At 34.4% G+C, this 24014-nt stretch overlaps 2 protein-coding genes across 2 annotated transcripts in view; one reads left to right on the plus strand and one right to left on the minus strand.

Moving 5' to 3' along the window:
- Positions 1–8701, minus strand: part of Phyhd1 (Phytanoyl-CoA dioxygenase domain containing 1) — a 30677-nt gene extending 21976 nt beyond the window's left edge. The window contains exon 1 of the mRNA XM_074094893.1: positions 8556–8701. Coding sequence (XP_073950994.1) covers positions 8556–8579 — 24 coding nt within the window. The 5' untranslated portion in view covers positions 8580–8701. The remainder of the gene's footprint in view (positions 1–8555) is intronic.
- A 4970-nt stretch (positions 8702–13671) lies between these two features.
- Positions 13672–24014, plus strand: part of LOC141445569 (otoferlin-like) — a 40141-nt gene continuing 29798 nt past the window's right edge. Inside the window, exon 1 of the mRNA XM_074111431.1 lies at positions 13672–13973. Coding sequence (XP_073967532.1) covers positions 13895–13973 — 79 coding nt within the window. The 5' untranslated portion in view covers positions 13672–13894. The remainder of the gene's footprint in view (positions 13974–24014) is intronic.

A 24014-nucleotide genomic window follows, 5' to 3' on the forward strand; every position in this document is an offset into this window, starting at 1 on the left:
TTTTGAATACGAACTGACTATTATCATATCAGCATACACATTCCTTGACACATGACACATTCTTTGGCAATCAATCACTTAAGCATGCAAAGCCGCACGCAACAGTTATAAAAGACACGCTACTTTTGTGCTAGAAGTTGATGACTGTTTCTAGTCCTAACTGTTGCAGTTGGCATTTGCTACCGACATGCCAGAGCCAAGAATTGTCATTTTTCACTTTTTTTTACTACCTACTCTTTTTTATCTTATTTTCTAAAAAAAATAGATTATCTTGATACTTGTTTGTGTGAATATCTTGGCATAGAATGGCTTAGTTAAATTTAAATATTTCAAAATATATATCAGATACGACGTCTCGTAAATTGCACATGGCTGCTAAACCAAGTTAAGGCCCAAGTAAAATAATATTAAAAAAACCGGCCAAGAGCGTGTCGGACACGCCCGAAATAGGGTTCCGTAGCCATTACAAAAAAAATAAGCAATATTTTTCTAAGGATTTCGTATTTTGTACGGAATATTCCAAGTTTAGGTATATTTTATACCTTAGGCTGCTATTTACTCTTAAAGTACTAATAATTTTCAAGAAAACTTAACCGTTATAGTTTTCCTTGTAAGTTTGATATACTTACTACCATCCTGAATTTTTAAATTTTTTTTCACCCACCGGTTTAAATTTTAGAGGGGGGGACGCTCGATTTTAATGAAAATTTGCACTTTAAAGTTGTATAATTTGCAAACTAATCACTGAATCGAAAAATCATTTTAGCAACCCCCTAATGGTTTTAAGAGACCTATCCAACGATAGCCCTCACTACAAGATGAGAAAAAAAATTACCCCCACTTTACATTTATGGGAGGTACCCTAAAATTTTTTTTGAATTATTTGTACTATTTTGTCGGCATAGTTTTCATATATATCCGTGCAGAATTACAGCTTTCTAGCATTGTACTAAATTTTACGCTGGTTAAAAAAAATTGTACTACCCGTAGTTACGAGAAAACAGGGATCAATATGTCACGGCCAGGAAGGATACTTTCTGGCGGGCGCTATCTATTTCACTATGAAGCAGTCGACTTTTCCAATTTCTTGTGAATCAGAGAGATAAAGCTCTTTAACGATAAAAGAGTCTATTGTTGATCTCTACTTTTAATCTTTTTAACATATCGTGTACATTTCAATATTGAATATCGAAAGTCGATAAGTGACTGTCATTACTGGCAATAATGTGGACATGACTCCAAAGATTAATTAATAGGGAATATTCTGCCATCAGAATGCAGTACTAACACAAACCGTAAACAGTTTTTTGAATGTCTTAAATGTCCGTAGGAGAAGTTTATCATAATATTTCAATTATTTTTTCGGAAATATAGCTTTATTGTTACTATAGGTAGAGTCATTCACGATGACGCGTGCCGTGGTTCTTATTACAATGTCATTAATGTCTAATTTTGACAAAATCACGCGTCTTCGCGGATGGCACTAGGTATATATCATGTTATTACCCGACTGCCCGAAGGAGGGTTATGTTTTTCGAGCGTATGTATGAATGTTTGTCCATTTCTATGGTCCTCGCTGCAGCCTAAACGGCTGGACGGATTTTAACATATGAGGTATCATTGCGTTTGTCATAACTGTCGGAGTAACATAGGCTATATAACATTTACATATGGTATCTGCGCAGAAAACGGCGGAGGAATGAAAAAAAATGTATTGTAACAAGATCGGTATCAAAAGAAAGGTAATTATTAGCCCATTCTAAATATTTATGGGTCATTATACTTTTAATTTACCGTTTTCACAGAAATATCAAATAAGCATTAAATAAATCATTAAATAAAAATAAAAAAACCGACTGGCTTAAAAACTAAAAGGAAGAAAATAAGTCTAGTGGTCTAGATAGAACTCTGTTAAGTAGCTAATTTAATGTTCAACAGTCGGGACCCATTTAGATCGTGATGCTCAACAATTCTTAGTAATGGGTTCCGACTGTTGAACTTTAAATTAGCTACTTAACAGAGTTCTGACCACTACACTTATTTTTTAAATTTAATTTTGTACTAATGAATATGTCATGGTCCGTCATGGCCATGTTCGATAAACTATAAAGAGAACTGACGTTGTCATGGCGGTTTGTTTACGGTTTGTGCTACTTTAGTGTTGCCCCCTGCGCAGAGTTTTGAGTAATATTCCGTATTGATTTCTTACCTGTAATTTAATTTGTATACTTCGCAAGACAGTGATAAATAAATTGAACAGAGACATATTATTGTGTAGATTTATTAAGGTAAATGTGAATAGGAATAAATTTACTACGGAAAATTTTAAAAAATATACTTTTATTTACTTTAATAACTCTACAAAATATGAAGTCTGTGTGATTTATTTATTATTTCTTGCTTGAAGTATACAAATTCAATTACAGGTAAGTAATCAATTAACTAATTAATCTTTGGAATCATGTCCATATTATTGCGAGTAATGACGCACATATTTGTCCGATCTCTGGGAGAAGTCACTATGACAGGTCAAAAGTGCCACAAAAATTCCGGGCTCTGGACATGACTTACGTCATCGACGTAGGAGGGCCTATATAGTCACTGCTCTTTATTTTGGCAACAATAGCAAAATATGTTGGCTTGAAATACTAATATATTATGCTCAAAGCACATAGATTGCCGATAGCAAGTGGCAAGATAGAAAAACTTTGATAACAGTTAGAAATTAGAATCATATATCCTTTTTTTAGGGTTCCATACCTAAAGGGTAAAACTATCTGTCTGTCTGTCACCAGGCTGTATCTCATGAACCGTGATAGCTAGACAGTTGAATTTTTCACAGATGATGTAGTTCTGTTGCCGCTATAACAACAAATACTAAAAACAGAATAAAATAAATATTTGAGGGGGCTCCCATACAACAAACGTGATTTTTTGGCATTTTTGCTCGATATTAATAACGGCAACAGGTAGACGCTTGAAATATTCACAGAATATTAAGTTGTATATTCACTTTAAAAATAAATAATTAAATTAAAATAATGACTAATGTTGTATAGATAATGGTAGGTTACACGGAACCCTTCCGGCGCGAGTCCGACTCGCCATAAGCCGGTTTATCAAAGATATATTATAACGCTCTATCTTCGGCATCTACGGCATGTAGGCTAGGTCCGACTCAAACAGCTGCATACTCGCGATGCGTCACGGTCAAATTCAGAGTACCTATTCAGAAATTCATCGTGACTCACTGACAGCAAGTGAATAATATGAGTTTGTCTGTCTGTGTGAAATTTTTCAGTGCTCGTTATAATTAATAATACTTAAGTTGGTTTATGAGTACCTATGACTGACTCGATGGTAGATGAGATAAAAGTATATCTTGTAGGCGTATCGGTTGTTGGCGTCACTTCTTCATTTTTTTCACCCAAATGATTGAAATTGTGTCAATTGCGAATATGTTTCACAACGATTGTATTTTTTTTTTATAAACCATTTTATGAATCATGTTACTTACACAAGGTTTGCACTACAAATTCTACTTTGAACGGCTATTTAGATTATTTGTTGATTAATATGTATGACATCCAATTTAAGATTAACGGAGTAATGCGTTTTAAATTAGTGATGCGTTTCATATTAGAAGGTAGGTACCTAATTCTACTCAGAGAATATTTCTTGTTTTTAATTACATTTTATATCGTGTTTTTTTTATTGATAAAAATTTAAATATATAGGCTTACGGTATTATACGGTATTAATGCTAGGAAGGAGGTGCTTATAGAGCTGTACTGTACTATAAAGTGCACTTTATTGGTTTTGGTAAAGTCGTTCCCGTGAGATGCGCAAGGCAATGATGAAGCCGACATGGCTGTTAATAAACGCTTCGTACGCTTCCAGCAACTGGATTAAATATAAAATCACATACCTACCTATTGAGGCGATACAAATAATCGACACGACTTTATTCTGCAAAACCATCTTTGTTATTTGGCTCTATGTATAAATTGACTTACGGTAAATATTTTCTACACAGCCCTTGTGTCAAATATACCGTAGACATGAAATTAGGTTGACTGCGTGGAAGTCTTTAATTATCTAAGGCGTGGAAGACAATGTTGTAATGATTTATTTCCTGGGAACCAAAGTTACTTAAATGTGTTCTTAATAATTGTAAAAGCTTCTGTTAATTATAATTTAAGTTCGAAACCTACCCGGGTGTTAAATAATTCAGTGTTTTTTTCGTGAGTGGTACATTTCTTTATTAGTGTTAATTAGACGAAACAACTACTCAGTCATCTAAACTATAGTAGGTAGATACCTACATATTTTGTACGTTTACATAAATCTAATACTATTCTGCAAGAACTGAAGGAAAATTAAAAAAAAAATAACAGTGTTACCTATCTCTATTCATATATTTAAATATTGGTTAGTAGATTTAATTATTAAAACGAGTATTATTTTTTCAAAGTACCTAAGCATTTAATATTTAATTTTCACTTGAACTTAGCCATTTGAACTGATAGTTCAGTTTCGGAATAAATGCCGAATTGCTACAATTTTACGCTAACCATCGGTTCAAATAACATGAAGTATTGTATAATCTAATTACTCGCATGTTGTTGTCAATCTACTTGCTAATACAGCAACAGGGACGCTGTTTATTATGTAGTTAATCGACTGCTATTGTAAACAAGGAGATAATGAGATCAATTGTGAGGTTATTGAAACGTAATAAAGTTTAAAATTATGTTTTCACTTCTCATGCTCTTAAAATGTTAGTTTATTCTCTGAATAATGGAACTAAAGCTCCTTATTAGTCTCAAGAGACTAAAGTATTTAATTTCTATGAATGCTTAGGAATATGTGAAATATGAATCTATTTAATGATTAAGGATGAATTCATTTAATTATGCATAGTCAAGTTACTTTTAAAATAGTTTTCAAGTTTAAATCTGATGGCTAAATATTATGCAAGTTTTAAAGTGTCACTTTACAAAAAAAATTAAAAGAAAAGAAAACCCGCGGAATATTTTTTTTCCTATTTGAATTTTGAACAGATATATCGTCACTACTTTTGAAAAAATCTCGTAGGTATCTAAAATCAATATGTGTCAACCAAATTGAACCTATTGACATAATGTTAATAAAGTTCACTCCTTCGAAGGTTCACTCAGAAAATTAACTATTTTGAGGTAAGTACGGATTTTTTTAAGTAGTGACGATATGTCCTTTACCTGTATTGAGCGTACGTTACCCCCCCCCCCCCCCCCCCCCCAGTCAAATCAACATCAACATAAGTAATTTTTTGCATTAAAATTAGGCCAGGTAATTTGCAAATATATTCGTCAATAATCCACCAAAATTTATCACCGCGACAGTAAAATTTTATAAAAAATAATCTTTAATAATTCTGTAAAAATCAGGCGAAATTGCTATAAGCCTTCTTACTTCATAATTTACTAGTTTTATTTATGTTCTTTGTAACACATGTAAAATCCACTTATTTTTTAAAGGAACTTAAAAAAGGCTTCATATTTTCAAAAATAAAAATTAATTACGTTACTGACGTAAAAGGCAAATATAGATATGTCTTTTTGACGTACCTTGAGACTTTTTGTACTTATTTTTGCAGCTAATGTTATATCGGCTTAACAAAAAAAAAATGGAACCGACTTCAAAAACCTTGAAAAAAATTTTTTCTAGTTTGAAGTAGGTGCTTCAGTACGAGCCAGCAGGAGTGGAACTATAGTCGTCTACCTCACCTACATACTATATTGGGCTTCAATCACTCCTGCTTGGCTCGTGCTGAGGCACCGACTTCAAACTAGTAGAAAATTATTTACAAGGTTTTTGAAGTCGGTTCCATTTCTTGTTAAAAAAATTTTTTTTTTCATAATTTTTAGTGATTTGTAGCCAAAGTGCATTTCATAACGATTCTACTAAGCTCAAACACGGCATAGTTATATTATTTTATAACAGAGTACCGGTACCTACGGCCTTCTTTATCAGGTCCAGTTCACCAAATGATACTTTCTGAAGTAAATACTTGACTTCGTGTTAAAAATGCCAAAATTGACTTGGTGTCAAAGGGACCACCTCGGAAGTATATCCTTTAGAACAAAAAATAATTTTGAAAACCGGCCCACAATTGGCAGAGTTATCGCGTAACAAACACACAAAAAAAACATACAGACGAATTGAGAACCTCCTCCTTTTTTGAAGTCGGTTGAAAATACGTAATTTCCAATCATATCTATTGTTGGATTTTAAATGATATAATTATTTAAAATCCAATTTCTTGATAATATGTGACTTACAAAATCTTATTTTATTATTTACCTAATAGAAATTAGACGTATTACGAAGTAATCACCAGTGTTTTTTTTATTTTCCTGTTAGATATATTGGTCGATTCAGCTTGCGGGTCTAAAAACGGAATTATTTAAACATATTTTGACAGTAAATTTACTGATAACATTTTTGCTCAAAAACATCACCTATTTTAGGGTAATTTTTTTTTTACCATCTTCCAAAACTAAATTTTGATGGATTGGAAAATATGGGTTTTTAAAATTACACGTAAAAGCCGTATAAGTACAAGAAATTAGCTTTATATCGAATTATTTCTAAAAAAACTGTAGAATGAATAGGCAGTTTTCCCTGGCATTCAAAGTGAAAAGTAGAGTGTTTAACGCGAGACTAAACAACCATAATTCCATTCGAACTATAGCCACCCTCGCTCTTCTCGGGTGGCTAAATTTCTCGTATCATTATGGCTTGTTTTAGTCCCTCGTTGAACAATCTACTAATAAATTATTCGATACCGTCTTAGGACGTACAAAATAAGATGGTAAATTTAAATGGAGTATGCTAGGATCAACATTGATACGCAAATGTAATTTTATATTATAGAATTCCCGACAATTTGCATGGAAACAGCTATTTTAATGACCTTATCTTTTGATTACGTTAACTTAAAAGTTTGACTTTTCACTTGACAACAAAGTGATACTAGTACATAGTGCAAGGGTTCCATTTTTGCCTGCTAAGGTACGGAACCCTAGAAACATAACTTTTCTCAATCTAGTGATAATGTGAGCACACGCGGATTTGGAATTAAATTAAAAGATGCAATAACACAGCAATAGTAAGGACATAATTAGTGATATTGCAATCACAATTTTAGAGAAGCAGGAATGCAGAGAGGTATAAGTGTAGTCAACGCTCGGAGTTGAACCGAAAAACTTGCACAAGCATGTTGTAATTAATCTAACCAGGATTGTGGGCTTCTGCAAAACTTTTTGAGGCACACATGTCACAAGAAATTATTGTCTAGGTATATTTATAGAAACGGTTACGTAAATCGGTCTCAGGTTATTATCTAATCAGTAATGCGGTACTTTAGCAATAAGTCTTACGCAGATACGGACAGACGATGTCGATGAAACCCGAGACTATGAGTGAACTTTATTTGTTTTTGGCGTAATGTGCAAATAAAATATTATACATATTGAGTAGCTCATGCAACGTTGACACGCCACGGCCAAACGTCCATATTAAACCGTGAACAGACAGGTTACTGAATGCACAACTTTGACTTACAGTAGACTAGCATTATATATGTAGCAGTATATATATGTCATTTATCGCAGTCCGCGAGAACTATGCATGCTGCTGCTGTATGTATCCTCCCCAGGGTCTCAAATTACTATTTACATAAGTACCAAATTTTATCTAAATCGGTTCAGTGTTAAACGTAAAGGTAACAGACAGACAAAGTTACGTTCGCATTTATAATATTAGTAAGGATTAGTACAACAAAATAAATAAACAAAAAGAAATGAAGCACTCATAACTATATTAAACGGTAACTATTAAGTATATTTATGTATATAAAGTATTTATCGCAATTTTAAAATTAGCTTATTGCAAACATGTTTATTTTTACATCGGTTCACTAAACCATTTTAAAATGGAAATCTGTAGCTACAAGTGTTAAACATGCTAGATTCGTCATTATTATTTTACAGTACGAAGATAACGAACAAACCTGTTACAACGAAAAATAACTAGGTATTTATATATCTCATAGAAAATGCCAAGAGGTTGTATTTAATTGCTCCATTTTAGAATCTAGTTATAACTAAATATGCACACATACCTAAATAGAACTGAACCTGCTTTCATTTAATATTCGAATGGTCCACTGTTTATATAACATTAATTAAGAACCAGACACACTTATACTAGAAGGTCAATGTTTGTTCCATTAAGAAGTAATTTTAGTCGTATCACCGATAAGGTTTCATATTGCTTTGCAAATAATTGATATCAGTAAGTAAATATAAATCAGTTCGAAAATTATTTAAAATTTATGATGAGTTACTTGTTGTGAGTCGGTCATACATATATACATACTTTTAACCATAAAAAATGGCAAAGAAAACACATACTAAATAAACAGTATACACACAAATCTGAGAAAACACAAAAAAAAAATGAATCTGCAATATTTATTATAGTTTATTATATTATGAAGAATAATTTACCTGATTAGCAATAGTATCGTGCATGGTTCCGGAGCATGTAAATTATAGTAGGCAAACGATAGTAAGCGACCAACTGACTGCGACAACAAACAACGCACAACTGGCTGCGTGCAAATGAGTTTGTTCTCTCGGAATGGAGTCGTGACTGACTGCCGGCGCCCACTCGTCGTCGCGGCAGAGAGCAAAAATATCACATACACTGCGTTTCAGTTGGTTGGTGACTAAGCAAGCTTGTTCAAAGCGAGTGATGAATGTAGTCACTAAAAGGATTCCGTCCGTGGTGCGAACGCGGGCGCGGGTGCGCGCGCGCAGTGGCGGTGACGCAGCTCCGCCCGGGGGAGGTTGCCTCGCCATCTGCACACCATTTAAGATTTCAAATGACAACGAATTTGTTAGAAATTGCCTAGGGAATATTATCATTTCAGTCAGTACCTAATCTGGAACGCGCATTTATAATTAAAGTCCAATTATATTATTATATTACGCACATATTTACCTACTAGCATTTGTCTGCGACCCATCCACGCTAAGATTTTTTTATGGATTCATTAAAAATGGTGGTGAAATAAGGTAAAAATAGGAGTCTCTCTCACCTGTGGCCATAATTACATCGCGTGTATGGAATCCTTGTTTATACGTTTACATCCCCCCCCCTTCTTTTTAGGGGTTGATTTTACAAAATCTTGAAGAAACGTAGGTAGGTAACCCTTTTTTAAGGTTTCGTGGCCAAACAGAGCCAAACAGAACCCTTATAGTTTTGCCATGTTTGTCTGTCAGTCCGTCCGCGGCGTAGCTTAGAGACTATTAGTGCTAGAAAGAATTTATTTTACAAAGATATATATAGGTATGCAGCAATTATGCTGACAAAATGTACGTTTTATATTATGAACCTTTTACAATGTTTCATAACGCGCACAAAAAATTATTTCAATTTCTATTACCTCAGCAGCACCATGCCAAGAGGCCCACCTCTCTTTTTTAATTAAAGTTTTAGTTATTTTCATTTAATAGTAGTTTTAGTCCTATGGATATTTTGTATTTTCTTAATATTTTATAATAAAAGTTTCAGGATTTCGTTTTTTATACGGAATCTTCCAATATAAGGTATATTTTATACCTTAGGCTGCTATTTACTCTTAAACTACTAATAATTCTCAAGCAAACTTAGCTGTTATAGTTTTCCTTGTAAGTTTGATATACTTACTACCATTGTGAATTTTTTCAAATTTTTCCATCCACTGGTTTAGATTTTAGAGGGGGGAGAGGGGGACGCCCTATTTTAATGAAAGTTTGCACTTTAAAGTAGAATATTTCGCAAACAAATAACTGAATCGAAAAATTGTCTTAGCAAACCCCTAATGGTTTTAAAATACCTATCAACGATACCCCACACTATAGGGTAGGAAGAAAAAAAAATCACCCATTGTACCATTTGGTTGGCATAGTTTACTTATATGTCCGTGCAAAATTACAGCTTTCTAGCATTGATAGTCCCTGAGCAAAGCCGCGGACGGGCGGACAGACCGACAGACAGACAGACATGGTGAAACTATAAGGGTTCCGTTTTTGCCATTTTGGCTCCGGAACCCTAAAAAGGACTTCAACTGAAGGAATGTATTATTATAAGGAAACTGGATTATTTAATATAATACTGACATACATATACTTGAGCAATTCATGCATTTTGGTCAGAAAAATAAGGGGAATAAATTGTTAGAATGAAGGAAAACGACGACATTTCAGCTTGAGAGGATATATTAGAAAATATTCAATAAATTTTGTTGTGTTACGCTAATACCCTCATGTGTTTTTGTGTATTTTTAATTTATCATCATCATCATCCCAGCCTATATACGTCCCACTACTGGGCACAGGCCTCCTCTCAGAACAAGAGGAGTTGGGTAAAATTTATTTCATTGTAAGCGATTTTGTAAAAATCTTTTGAGAAATAAATATCGTAAACCATAAACGAAACCAAACTCGATGGGTTTGTGTCGTTTCATTACGTAGTTCTTATGGCCCCCTTCCAGCTTCATCATCAGATCAGCTCCATGACATAATACTCATTGGCATTGTATTGTATTGTATTGTAAAACTCTTTATTGTACATAAAAACACATGAAAATAACATAACACAGGATAATAAGATGTACAAAGGCGAACTTATCCCTTAAAGGGATCTCTTCCAGTTAACCTTTGAACGATTGACAGGATATCAGACACAAGAGTAGACACTACAAGTACAATGAAAAGGTAAAAAAAAACGAAATTTAAATTAACTCAAATAATCATTTCAAATACACATACATATATAGGTACACAAACTAATACATAATAATGAAGTCAATAAACTAATACATATCAAGACAAATAAACAACATGCAAAATACATATATACATATACACCGCATATACACAAAACAGAACATAGGTACAACACTGCCTCCTTTAAGAATTTACGATGAACTGTCATTGTCATCCGATTTACACATGCATGCTAAATTTCAGCTCAATCGGAAACCGGCAAGTAAGTGGATCAAACTTAATTTGCAAGTTTTTAGTAAAAAAAAATTTTGATTAAAGCTTTATTGCTGACTGTACTTTTTGTCAACTTTACTTGCATTATAACCTAAACTTCGTAGCCTAAACTAAGTACATTAACCGTTGAAGAGTTCCGTCCTGCGGAGACGATCCTTGCCGGACTATCAGGATGTCACTACCAGATTATTATATTGTCACCATTTACATAAGTATTCCAAACAAGTCAATCTGACTACCGGAAGTTGGTCAAATTTAACTTGTAGTCAAAATTACAGACAGACAGACATACACACAGACAGACTGACTGACAACGGGACAGGTGAAACTAAATAAAAGCTTGTAAAAAGAAGTTAAACTTTCCTATACGACACATCTAAAGCAAAATTTGTGATGACGATGATGTTTCCTTTACGCCCTTTTGAACCAAAATTACTGTGATATCGTGGTTTGAGTGAACATTTTAGTTCATTAAAATTGAATGAGGTAAGTGAAATTTATTCAAAAGGTGTATTTATTTTGGTTATGTCAGGGTTTGTTTACTTCATGTTTAGTTGTTGGTACTTTTACTGTAAAACAAAAAGATAAAGCTACTTAAATGTTTTTTTTTTTTAATTAATAGTGAACATAAATAATTATTCTTTACTAGCAATAGTAATAAATTAAATATCGTTTTCAGATCAAAATGTTTTGTGAGTTCACCCAATACCAAATTACAACCACAAACCGTTTCAAAAGGAAAATTGTTGGTATCTGCTGGACATGTCCGGGATGCATGTACATAGAGGAATTAAGAACAAAACAGAGACAGTGTTCCATAATTCAAGCTGGCACCATAAGACAAACATCTATTACTAAAATTAGGTCTAAACAAAATTCTTTTGTTAATGACAGATTCATATGAGTATGACAGAGCCTACATTATTTCTACTTTTTCACCATGGACCATTTCACATAAACGTCATAGTGACATCACATAAATTAACAAAGAAAATCGTAATGACTTTTCCTTTCAAAAGGTCATGAATTAAAGCCCTTGACCGCACACGTGGAGTATACCCATGGAACTTTGGCGTATGAAAAGAAGCCGTAAAATCGCTTTAGTTCACAAATAATCCAAACAAAGTTTATACGGCGATTTTTTAAACACACAGAAGTGAATTTTATTTATAAAGCAGCATTCAGTACAAGTAAGTATCTACAGAAAAATAAATCATCGATTAATTAATTGGTACGAGTAGCTCTATACATTGTTCTTACGGCAGGCTAAAAAACGGACATTGTCATTTAGTGCCTACCACAGTGATCACCAACCTTTTTGGTGAGATTCAAAAATTAATAGCATAAAATCAACTTTAATGACATCGAGATTCCAGTTTTTCGAACTTATGAGGATCGAACTATCAAAACTATCATTTTTAGAAATTCAAAAACTGAGCAACCTATCCGGTTATTAGTTTTATTTTACCTTTTCAAGACAGTTTCTATTCACGTCAATACATCGCTGAATCCGATAAACCCACTAAGAAACGTACTTTGCTCACTTGTCCTTAGGGGTCTCGTCGACAGCTTTTTGAAACGCACCCACTGCTTCCTCGGCGTCCATAAAACGTTTTCCTCGAATTTTTTCATTTATTTTTGGGAATATTTAAGAATGACAAGGTCGGGACTATATGGCGGGTGACCTAATAAACACGTCCATCGTTCGCCTGGAGATGTACGACAAAGCGTTGTTTGTCCCGAAGTTTTTCCAAGACAAGTGGCAAATAATTGCTAGTATGTATACTTCTCTGCAATAACTGTTTTTCGACCTGTCCTACCGAAGAACGAGGCCACCATATTTTTTCCCCAAGCTTCGACCTCTTTAGTTGGCAACTCCTCGGAAAGAAACACCCACTGAGCAGACTGTATTACCTACCCCAAGCCCACTCAATCACGCTAAGCCCATTTCAAGGTAAAAAAAAAATAAGATTTTAATTCGATCCCGCGGGAATATCGAGATAAATAGAAGCCACAGGTTGTTTATCCCTAACGCTCGCCCGACCCGTACCACGAAACGCGCGCACAAACGATACAGAAGTGTATTCATGGAGAGCCAGAGTTACGTGGGGGTAAATTTCATTAGGTATGGTGAGAGCTACACAATTTTTTCGTAGCTTAGCGTTCAGGTTAACTTTGTCTTAGTATCAGGTAAATTTGTCTCTATTTTTAACCTCAATATGCAACATTCAATTCTTTGTAACATTTCAAGTTTTCAATGCTTTTGGAAACATAAGTTTCGGACATTAAGGATTATCTAACTTAAGATGGTGATACTGAAATACCTGCAGTAATTTACACGAGAGTAACAATTAGTAACGCGTAAGCCTGTTTGCCTGTCTTGTGGCCCTAAGATTAATGAACTTTGCTAAATATGAATTGTGGTAGTTATAGAATGTGCAGAGGCTAGTCGCTGGTCACGGCCTGTGGAATCTTTAATGTGGGCCTGAGCAGGAGCAGGGGCGCCGCGGGCGGCGGAGCGGGGGGCGCCCTGGTGGGCCGGCCGGGCCGCCCGCCCTCCACTCCTTAGGAAGCGCGCTCCCGTGCTGCCGCCCGCTACAGTACTCATCCGGCACCAACCCGCAGTGCTCGTGCGAAAAACTTCTCAAACTATAAAAATGTAGAAAACTATTGAAACAATCTTTATTTCGGAATGTATGTAAATTCGGGGAGGTCATTTATTTTTCTCGATGTCTTTAAAACATTGTGAGATATTAAAGCTTTTGATCTCTCTTTAATCGAAAACCGTGGTTATAGCAAAAATGTCACTCCTTGTAAAACTAAACCGGTTCAAGGTCCTGAAATGTAAAAATGAAAAATATGCGCGATTGCAGTTTAGAGGTAAGTTTTTGTAATATGATCACTATTTTCAGTTTTCTTTAATTGCACCCTGCATTTTAAGAATTTATATCTGTATAAACTAGAACTTTAAAAAATTTTTTACTAAACAGTGGTAAAAAACGCACTAAATTGAATTTAGTGCGTTTTTTTATTATGTTTAGTTTTCTTTATCTCACTCAGGCTAACTATCTGCTAACACCTGGCGAATCAATGGAGACAATACAATCTTTTGACAAAATTGATGTCTTTTTTTATGTATATATACTCGTATTAATATAAGTATGCAATATATTATGATACGAATACTACCTAGCTGTTGCAATGTTCTTAAAGTAAGTACTTTGATTTTTTTTAATGCTTCGCACGCTGGAACCAATGAACTGAAAACATACAGTTAATTTTAAAATTTCCGTGGACAAAATGGAATAAACGGAAGGTCGTCTGTCTGTCCATAGTATGTCACATGCATTTTACTCAAAAACTGTAAGGTGAGGGCTATGTAATGAAATTTTGAAAGTCAGCTGTTTTTCGGTAACTGCCAAACACCTGCCCACTTGTGTACGGTAATTAAAGGTATTTATTAAGTACTCGAAAATACCAAAGTTACTTGTCATTGTTAGGTACTATATTAATTTATACGTAGGTGCGAAATCACAAAATTAATACGAAAACACATTTTTTTGGAGGGGGCCTCTGCATTCATGCAAACGAAAGCATCATTATAAAGGCCTCCAAAATCATGAAGAGGTGCTTAAGAAACTTTTTTGGATAAGTTCATAGGGAAATAAGTTTCAAAAGTGGAAAAAAATGTGTTACTATATTATAGTATAAAAATTGTGGCATTAAAAAAAATTGGACGTAATATTTCATAACGTTTGACCTTTTTTAAAAAATCAAAACCTGTTATAAGGTATCCCTATAAGCATTCTTCATATTTTATTTTTCAAAATATCAATGTAGTATTTTTTGTTTACTACGTTGCAGAATTTTCAGTTCATACTCCCATAGCAAATATTCGGGTTAAGTCACGGTTAAAAATAGTTTAGATTTGTTTGTGAATAACAATTTGTGAATAACGATTTTATAGCAAACTATTCAATTACCTTTAAGTGGGATCCATACAATAATAATGTACCAGTACTGTATAAGGGAGTGACCGAGCGAGGTGCTGACATGTTACACATATTGTAAATATTAACGTAGGTAGCTAAGTAAGAATATGTTATTAACGATGTTGTTGTCAAATTAATTTTATAAGAAAATATTATGAATACTTTTATATAACGATAATTTATTGTTGAGCAGTGTAGGTGTAGTAACTGTTTCGGAGGTATTGCTAAAAAAACTGGCTTAGCATTGTTGTAGTAAGTGACCATTCAAAATTCCTTTCCTACTGTTGAATCCTTTTTAATGCACGTTCCGATGCGCATTTGGCCGATTTTAAACAAAGATCACCAAATATCATGTGGTTCTTACTTATTTGGTAAATAGATCTTATTTTACAAAATTGCAAATGTCATCTAATGTGAATGTCATAAAATGTGTTCTATTGCGCGTTTTTCTTTATAATGTTTTCAAAGAGAAATTTCTGTTGCGATTTCAAAGAAAATTAATTTAAGATTGACTTGAAACCCGGACAAAGGCTTCTTTTGATGCCAGTTAAACGCGTAGTTTCCATGAAATAAAGCATGCATAAAGCGTGCAGGTGAAGCCCAGGACAAAGCTCGAATATGTAAACAAGCAATAAAGTTAAAAAATATTGGTTTTTGCCGTTGATCAGAGTTTGTTGGTCGTCCTCGTCTAGCAACAAGTGAAGGAGGGGAGCCCATGCTGACGTCACGCCGCCGCACCGCGCCCGCACCGACCGGCTCTGTTCGCGGTTCTTTGTTGTGCGCTTGGCTTTGCTGCTGGGTGTCGCCATTGTGCCAAATATGCATTAAATTATTGAGTTATAAGAGGAATATGTTGTTATTATTTAACAAGTAAAATACTTTCAAGAATGGTAATATAATGTACAATTTTATTTGACATTAAGATACGGATACGAATGCCACTGCGATGCAAAGATACTTTTGTGTTCATATCCGCGGAAATAAATTATTCGCAAAATCTCTTCATTATTTATTATTATTACGAATGAGGATGTGAATATAAATACCTACAATATCTTCGAATTTTAGGTAGGTACTTTACTTTCACACAACTACTTATTGAAGCGCTATGCCTGCGTAGGTTAAGTTAAGTAAGTATGTATCTGTAGAGTCAAAATATTTTTGTTTGTATCTCATTTATTAGGCTTGTCATTTCCTAAGCAAAGCTATTAATTAGGCAATTAGATGGAATAAAACAATTCTAGCTCGGATGTCGCTCAAAATAACGGTAGAACGAAGGAAACAGAGAAATGTGAGGAAATTTGCACTTAAATGTGAAGCTAGGTAATGGTGTGTGTGCGCGCGTGACAAGGAATATTCTACTTTAATGAATTTGCTTATATAAAAAGTTACAGAAAAAATAAAATGTATACCCTTATATACTAACCTTTACCCACAACTTCGTCTGTCGCAAATTTTATACGCAAAGTCTACCCCCTTCTCCTAGATCTCCGAAATTATTGCGACAACATTCTATCCCGTTTTTCACTGCTTAGGGGGTTATAAAAATAAATCCCCATTTCCCTTGGTCACGCATAATTTAATAATAATAATAATATCACGGGACAATTCACACCAATGAGGGCTATCGTTTTTTGTCTCACTAGATGGCGCACTGTTGGGTGAGGTTTTTAAGTGTGGCTTTCAGAGTCTGTTATTACGGGCGTTAAAACAAAGTTTAGATTAAAATCATATTTAAAACACCTTAAAACCGTACCATCAAAATATCCAGCAACCACAGTGTTGCTTAGTCCCGTTTTGTTCGGAAAAAAAGGGAGGACAAAAGTTTTCGAAAGACAAAACTGTCTCAAAACACAGACATTAATTGCCCCGTAACGCATAATTGCCATAATTAATTTCAGGTTATGCAAAATATTCACAAAAAAATTCTAATTGTAAATAAACCCGCGTAGCTCACACAAAAACTATGAGATTTGACATTTCGGAGACCTCACGCTACACTAGCGCCTCTAGCGGCGAATTCATACGCGATAGCCCTCATTGACCTAGTCCCAAAGTAAGCTTGGCAAAGCTTGTTTTATAGGTACTAAGCAACGGATAAATTTAATTATATAGATAGACTCATACTTAAATACATATTAAACACCCTAGACCCGAGAACAAAAATTCGTATTTTTCATACAAATATGTGCCCCCACACGGGAATCGAACCCGGGACCTCAAGCTTCGTAGTCAGGACCTCTAACCACTAGGCCATCTGGTCGTCCTTAATTAACTAACTGGTCGTTATAACTTGTGATCGACTTTTCATCCATCATCCATCATATGCAAGTCCTTCTAGGGTTCTGTTTTTTCCTTGCGAGGTACGGAACCTTAAAGTAGATGTCCTAGCTAAAACCTGACATTTTTAAACTGTAACTACTGCGGCTTCGATTTTTCATACAAACAATTCATCCTTTATTTCACCTCTTTAGGGGTTGAATTTCAGAAAAGGATGAATGCAATATCTTTGAACGGTTATATTCATGATAAAAATGAGACTAAATGTAACCTGCAAGCATTTTCTATATCTCTCACTTACTTTCTTTTTCTATCAAGATTTTCAAATGCGATATTTATACTCTTGGTACAATTTTTCAAACATTTTCTTTTATACACTCTCCTGGCATTCAATCATTCAGGTAGCTTCTTATTTTATATAGATGGTTACCTACCTCCTATACAGATGCCACACGGTAAAGTTTGTTTGACAATATCTATTTGTCTTGCCAAAAGTTACCGCTATATTCAAAATGCATTTATTTACATAACAGTTACAGTGCCTATTTATATTTTGGTAAATAGATTCATTCATTCTTTCTTTCTAATGTATTTCCATCGAGAAAATTCGGAAAAGACACCATCTGAATTGTCAATCATTTACATATTGTCAATATGGACAATATGCTCAGAACAATAACCACCATATAGAAACCACATTAAAATAGAAATTTAGGAACTGCTTTCATTCTCGTTCTATCTTATGGCAAAAAATATATGTTAGAATGAGATACATTATTTACTCTTTGTTTCATTTTTATAGTTTGTCACAAGATGAACTGTCATTTGGTTATATTGAACAAATTCCACACGGCCAAATTAAAAGTACTTTGCTTCAAAGTCTGACAGTTTGTCTATTAGACAATTTTAATTGTTCGCGTGTTAATTGCTTATGAATTTCCAATGGACACGTTGTGATTGCGAGGTGTTTTAATGATTTTTCAGTTGTTGAATTTTATGAGCTCTTTATACACATAAACGTAGTGCGTGTGGACTTGTGGTATAATGTCTTGTGTGGTTGGGGGCTGCAACTACCTCCCATCTTCACGGAAAGAAAATAACTAACAGCTACTGACCTTACTGACTTTCAATCGGTAAGTTTTTCCCTGGCACTGGCCATTGTTTTTTTCTTATTTTGAGTTCAAGCACAATTTAAGATACCGAATAAATGGTAACAAAAAGAAAATGGATGAAGTATCTAACTAAAAAGCGCTCAGCAGCGCTTTAAACTGTAATTGAGTTAAACTAAGGTTCATTGCATTTAACTTTTTTTTATTAAAATATTATTTCTACTGAAATGGCACTAGGAGTCGTGTCGTGTACATTTAAAAAAAAATAAGTATCGATCGCGGGAAAGTATAAGGCTATTTTTTTAAAACCGTGCCTGATCATTTAATTTAATATTTTAACGATTATGCTTTATTTCCTCGCATTAAATATTAGAGAAAAGCAGTAGCGGAAATGGCAATACGTGGATTCGTATTTATTGACGGACTCAGCCACCCTTCTACATATACAAGACGTACATCAAGCAAACTGTCAATCTGACAGTTGCACGCTATATGCCGATGCGAGCGGTCATACGAACCTATTTATGTATAATTTAATGGAATACAGCCATTTAAAAATAATATTGTATATGTTTTATTGTGCCGAATCATATAATGGTCCTTCGAACCGGATCTGAAACAGTGACCAAACGAATTGCTGATTCCCGGCCTCGGCAGTAATGTACTATTATTACTTCTGTACCTACACGCTTGTGTATGCGGATCACCTTTTCTATAAACATAATGTCTTGTAATGTAACCATACTTAAATAATTCTTCTTTATTCCTACTTATTATTATATCTTTGTATATAAAATACGGAAGTATCTGAGTGTGTGCAATGTGTGCATGTGTGTGTGGTAGATAACTGTTTTTTTTGGAATACTTCTGAAGTCACAGAATAAACAATAATATTGACACATGCATAAGCTGCCTTTTATGCCGATATTTCGACGGACTCGGGATGGGGGTTAGGTTAGGTGCGTACCTACCTACACCTACGTAAAATCTCGGAATCACAACCTGTAGTCCTGTATTTTGCACGAGTGTTTATTGAAGATAACGGCATATTTTTTTAATATGACGAAATATCAATTTAGCAACCGGATTAGTGGTTCACGTGAGTACCTAAAGCCGCGGGTAAGAGCGAGCTGTAGGTACCTACATAAAACAAGAATTTTAACAGGACAAAAACAAATTTATATAAAGGTAAACATTATTAATTTAAATTTAAATAATGGGTGCAGCACAGGCAGTAGATATTTGCTACTTTCATATCTATAAACAGTTATTATACCCTGTAAACAGCTCGGCGTCGTAATGCGAGTGAGCTAAATGTGTTTCTCGTGTCGCCGGCAAAGCTAGAAGTTTTGCAAGTTTCAGTAGGTAGGTTTATTTCGAAATATTCCTTGTGAATTCTGTTGATATATTTTCTGTTTTAGTTAATTAAAGTACCTACATAACTTGGTATTTCAGTTATAGGTTTATAATAAACATATATACTTCCTTCTTTATTTTTGTTTTTAACGACGGTAGTTTAAAAGCCAACGACGGATACAAAGAGATTAGGAAAATACATTTCCATAAATAATATCGCTATTAGGTATATCGGAGCGCGCAAGGTGTAGGTAGGTAGGCACCTAGATAAATATGTGAACACTAAATGCTTTTGACAGTAATATTATGCAGAGTTATTTTATATATTAAATTGTATGTTATTTATTAAATAAATCTTTAGTACCTACTTAAAAACAAAAAGAGACCTTGGTATATTTTTGATTTTTCCTGATTTGAAATGTTTGATTGGGTTACGTGATTTTTAACCGACTTCAAAAAAGGAGGAGGTTCTATGTTCCAATGTTTGTATTTTTTTCTATGTATTTCAATTGTGGACCGATTTTCAAAATTCTTTTTTTATTCGAAAGAGTACTCTTTTAAGGTCACCAAGTCAAGATCTGATTATGGGATCCTAGAGAAATCGAGGGCAAACCTCAAAATGTATAGGCACACCTATGGCGATTTTGGCATTTTTAGCATCAAGACAAGCATTTACATTCAGAAAGTATCACTTGGTATACTGGACCTGATGAAGAAGACCGTAGATGGCCAATAGAACTCGTCAAAACTAAGTAATCCTCGCGCGTCTATAAACGATTATGATTACTAAACCTAGATAAGCGACTAAGAAGAAGCTTTAAGTTAATGATTCTTTCGAACTGATTTGATGCTGAAGCCGGAAGGTAGGCAACGGAACTCTGTTATACTTAAAACAACGTAACTAAGCCGTGTTTGGGCTTAATAGAATCGTTGTGAGATGTACTTTGGCTACAAATCACTAAAAAGTGAGAAATAAAGAAAAATTTTAACAAAAAAGTTAAACCGGCTCCAAAAAAATAAAATAATAACAAAAAATGGAACCGACTACAAAATTCTTGAAAATATTTTTCTAGGTAGGTACCTACTAGCTCGAAGTCGGTGACTCAGCACGACCCAGCAGGAGTGATTGAAACCCATAGTATGTAGGTGAGGTAGACGACTATTGTTCCACTCCTGCTGGGTCGTGCTGAGGCACCGACTTTGAGCTAGTAGGTACCTACCTAGAAAAATATTTTCAAGAATTTTATAGTCGGTTCCATTTTTTGTTAAGTATTATTTTATTTTTTTGGAGTCGGTTTTACTTTTTTGTTAAAATTTTCTTTATTATGGTTGCCTTTTAAAAGATTTATCTTAAGTAAAATCCTACTTCTTTCGATGGAGGTAAATTCAAATGCTAAACTAGGTGTGCACCGGTTTTTCAAGATTTCCATTAACCTTGATATAGTAATAAATAATTGTTCATTACAAAACAATACGATGTTGTTGTTTTGTTTTGAAATTTGACAATGCTTAATGAGAAAATGAGAATCCCGAAATCATAAAAAATCAATTTCCATAACTTTTTACCAAACGGATTGTAATCTAACACCTTTAAACTAGTTGTTCTTATCTATTCATTTAGAAGATCTCGAAAAATAGCTCAGTGCTCTTAGTGTCAGTTTTCGGTTACAAAATTCGTCTCGATCGCGTTCGCGTTAAAATCTCAATTTGTATGGAAACACGAACTTCGCAAACTTTCCGCTAGAAGCAATGTTCGTGTTTCCATATAAATTGAGATTTTAACGCGAACGCGATCGAGACGTATTTTGTAACCGAAAACTTACACTAGGCGGCTGTTTCACCATCCATTGATTAGTGTTAACTGACGGTTAAATGTGAAGCCGTCTCCGTCTATTCGAACAAAACAAATAGAGACGGCATCACATTTAACCGTCAATTAACACTAATCAATGGATGGTAAAACGGCCCCGAAGGGTACAGATTTGATGGTAGATTTCGTAAAGAAAATTGGTCTAATTTGGTCGTTAACTCTGGGAAAACACGTGACTTCAAGCTCAGTCGATGAGGTACAATCCGTGAGCTCTTAGAAAAACCTTCGGGTTTCGGGGGCAATCGGAAGGATTCGTTAGTAGATAATGACAATCCATCACGCGAAGAGTGCACTCGTTGTGTTTTTTATTGATTTATATACTAGAGCAGCTAAAACCACCACTTAGATATTTATTTAGTTTGTTATTTTTCGGAAATTGATTCCCATGGCGAGTTAACTTAAACAGGGTATTTCTGTAAATAGCCAATCACGGGAAATTGTTTATAATGTACTTATATAAATATTTTGCAAAGAAGCTGAAAGTTTCAAGAAAAGTGTTGATCGTAAATATTTTAAAAAGGTTGAAGACCGAGTTATAGAAGCAACAGGGATTTCGAAAAGTACATTAAAAACATATTAAACGAAAGCAGACCAAAAAAAAATTCATTTGACATACCCAAAAGACATATCCAAATAAAAGTAGTGTGTTAAGGCGGGGTGTGCTCAATTTAAATTAACGATGGAAGAATTCGAAAATTATTTTTGTTTTATTTGTATCATGACAAAAAGTCATATTTTATTAAAATAAAAAATAAATAAAGAAGCGTAATATTATTACAGTAAGGTTTATTTTGTACTGATGGTTATTCTTTACATAACTTTTTACTGTAACTTTGGAAAGTTTTGCAAGTTGATATAACAGAATAGAACCGCATATCACGATCGCGTGTCATCGTCAATACCCGAAGCATGCATATGCTTCTAAAATCCGAAGGTTTTTCAAGAGCTCACGGAGTGTAGGTACCTAGTTTCGACGGCCCCTACTAAATCATCGAAAGTGGTTTTAGGCATTTTTCACTACAGCGTTCTAAAGTTTGATATTTGCATAGTTTCAAAATAAAATAATTAGATTAACTCTGTCATATCAGTTAAATACCTATAATAAATTAGGCACTTTATTAACATTACATTAGTTCAACGGAATATAATATGTTAGTTTTCTGGGAATTTCAGTTTCGATGGTATACGTCGTCATTATGCTAGTTTCGATTATTTACAATGGATGTTTTTATAAATAATTTAACGAAAGTGGCAGTCTCTATTTTTTACGCCGAATCAATCAATTCATTTGGAAACGGAACTACCAGTTTCGATTATTTTCGTCGTTTAAATGTCTTAGAATTAGAACTTTCGATGTAGAGGTGTTGTGAATATTAAAGATTGAGAATCATTTATTAAAAATTCTTATATTATAATTAGCCTTAACTCACAGGTTTTAATCAGCCAGTATACTTAATCGACAGCATAATTATCACAATGATATTAACTTCTTTTATAAGGCACAAGCTCTTCCGCCAGATATCTTCTCGGCTGGTAGATACCTCAAGGGATCGGCGGGCTGGTGCTTACTTTGCACAACGCATCAGCCTAGCTATCCAGAGAGGTAATGCTGCCAGTCTCCTACGAATGGCCCCCCAAAGCAGCAGCCTTGAAGACATTTTCTAATTAGTGTAAGTTTTGTAAATAGTAAGTAGATTAGATAGTAGTTATATTTTTTTAAAATTTGTATATGTGTTATAACTCTGTGCTTTTCTGTTAATAAATCATCTTAGGCACAAGTAAGTTTATAGTTTACATTATGTAAGTTTTTTTACGGAATAGGGGGAAAACGAGCAAACGGATCGCCTAGTGGTAAGCGATTACTGATTATATGTCGGTCCGGGAATACCGCAGGTGACAGTTCATTCCAGAGCTTTGCTGTGCGAGGCAGGAAATTTCTAGTAGTGGACCGCCAACCATGGATGGATGTGGCAGGGGTCAACCCGAAGAACTCCTTGGAGCACTCCCCGTTGTAGATGCGATAGAGGATGTACAATGAAGCTATATCTCTACGCAGCGAAAAGGAGTCAAGTCGATCTGAAATTCTTTGCAGCTGATTATTCGAATCGCTCTCCGTTGTATGTGGTCCAGAGGGAGAAGCTGGTACTTCGGAAGCTACTGACCCGTGCGCATAATTTCTCGGGAAGCCCAAAGGATGGAAGTTTTAATAGGAGTGTTTTATGCCAAACCCGATCAAAGGCCTTCACTACATCTAAACTAACAGCCTATGCTTCACCCTTTTGTCGTTATGTGTCAGGTAAACCAGAAGATCGCC

The sequence above is a fragment of the Choristoneura fumiferana genome, chromosome Z, assembly GCF_025370935.1.
Source record: "Choristoneura fumiferana chromosome Z, NRCan_CFum_1, whole genome shotgun sequence".
Taxonomy (NCBI): domain Eukaryota; kingdom Metazoa; phylum Arthropoda; class Insecta; order Lepidoptera; family Tortricidae; genus Choristoneura; species Choristoneura fumiferana.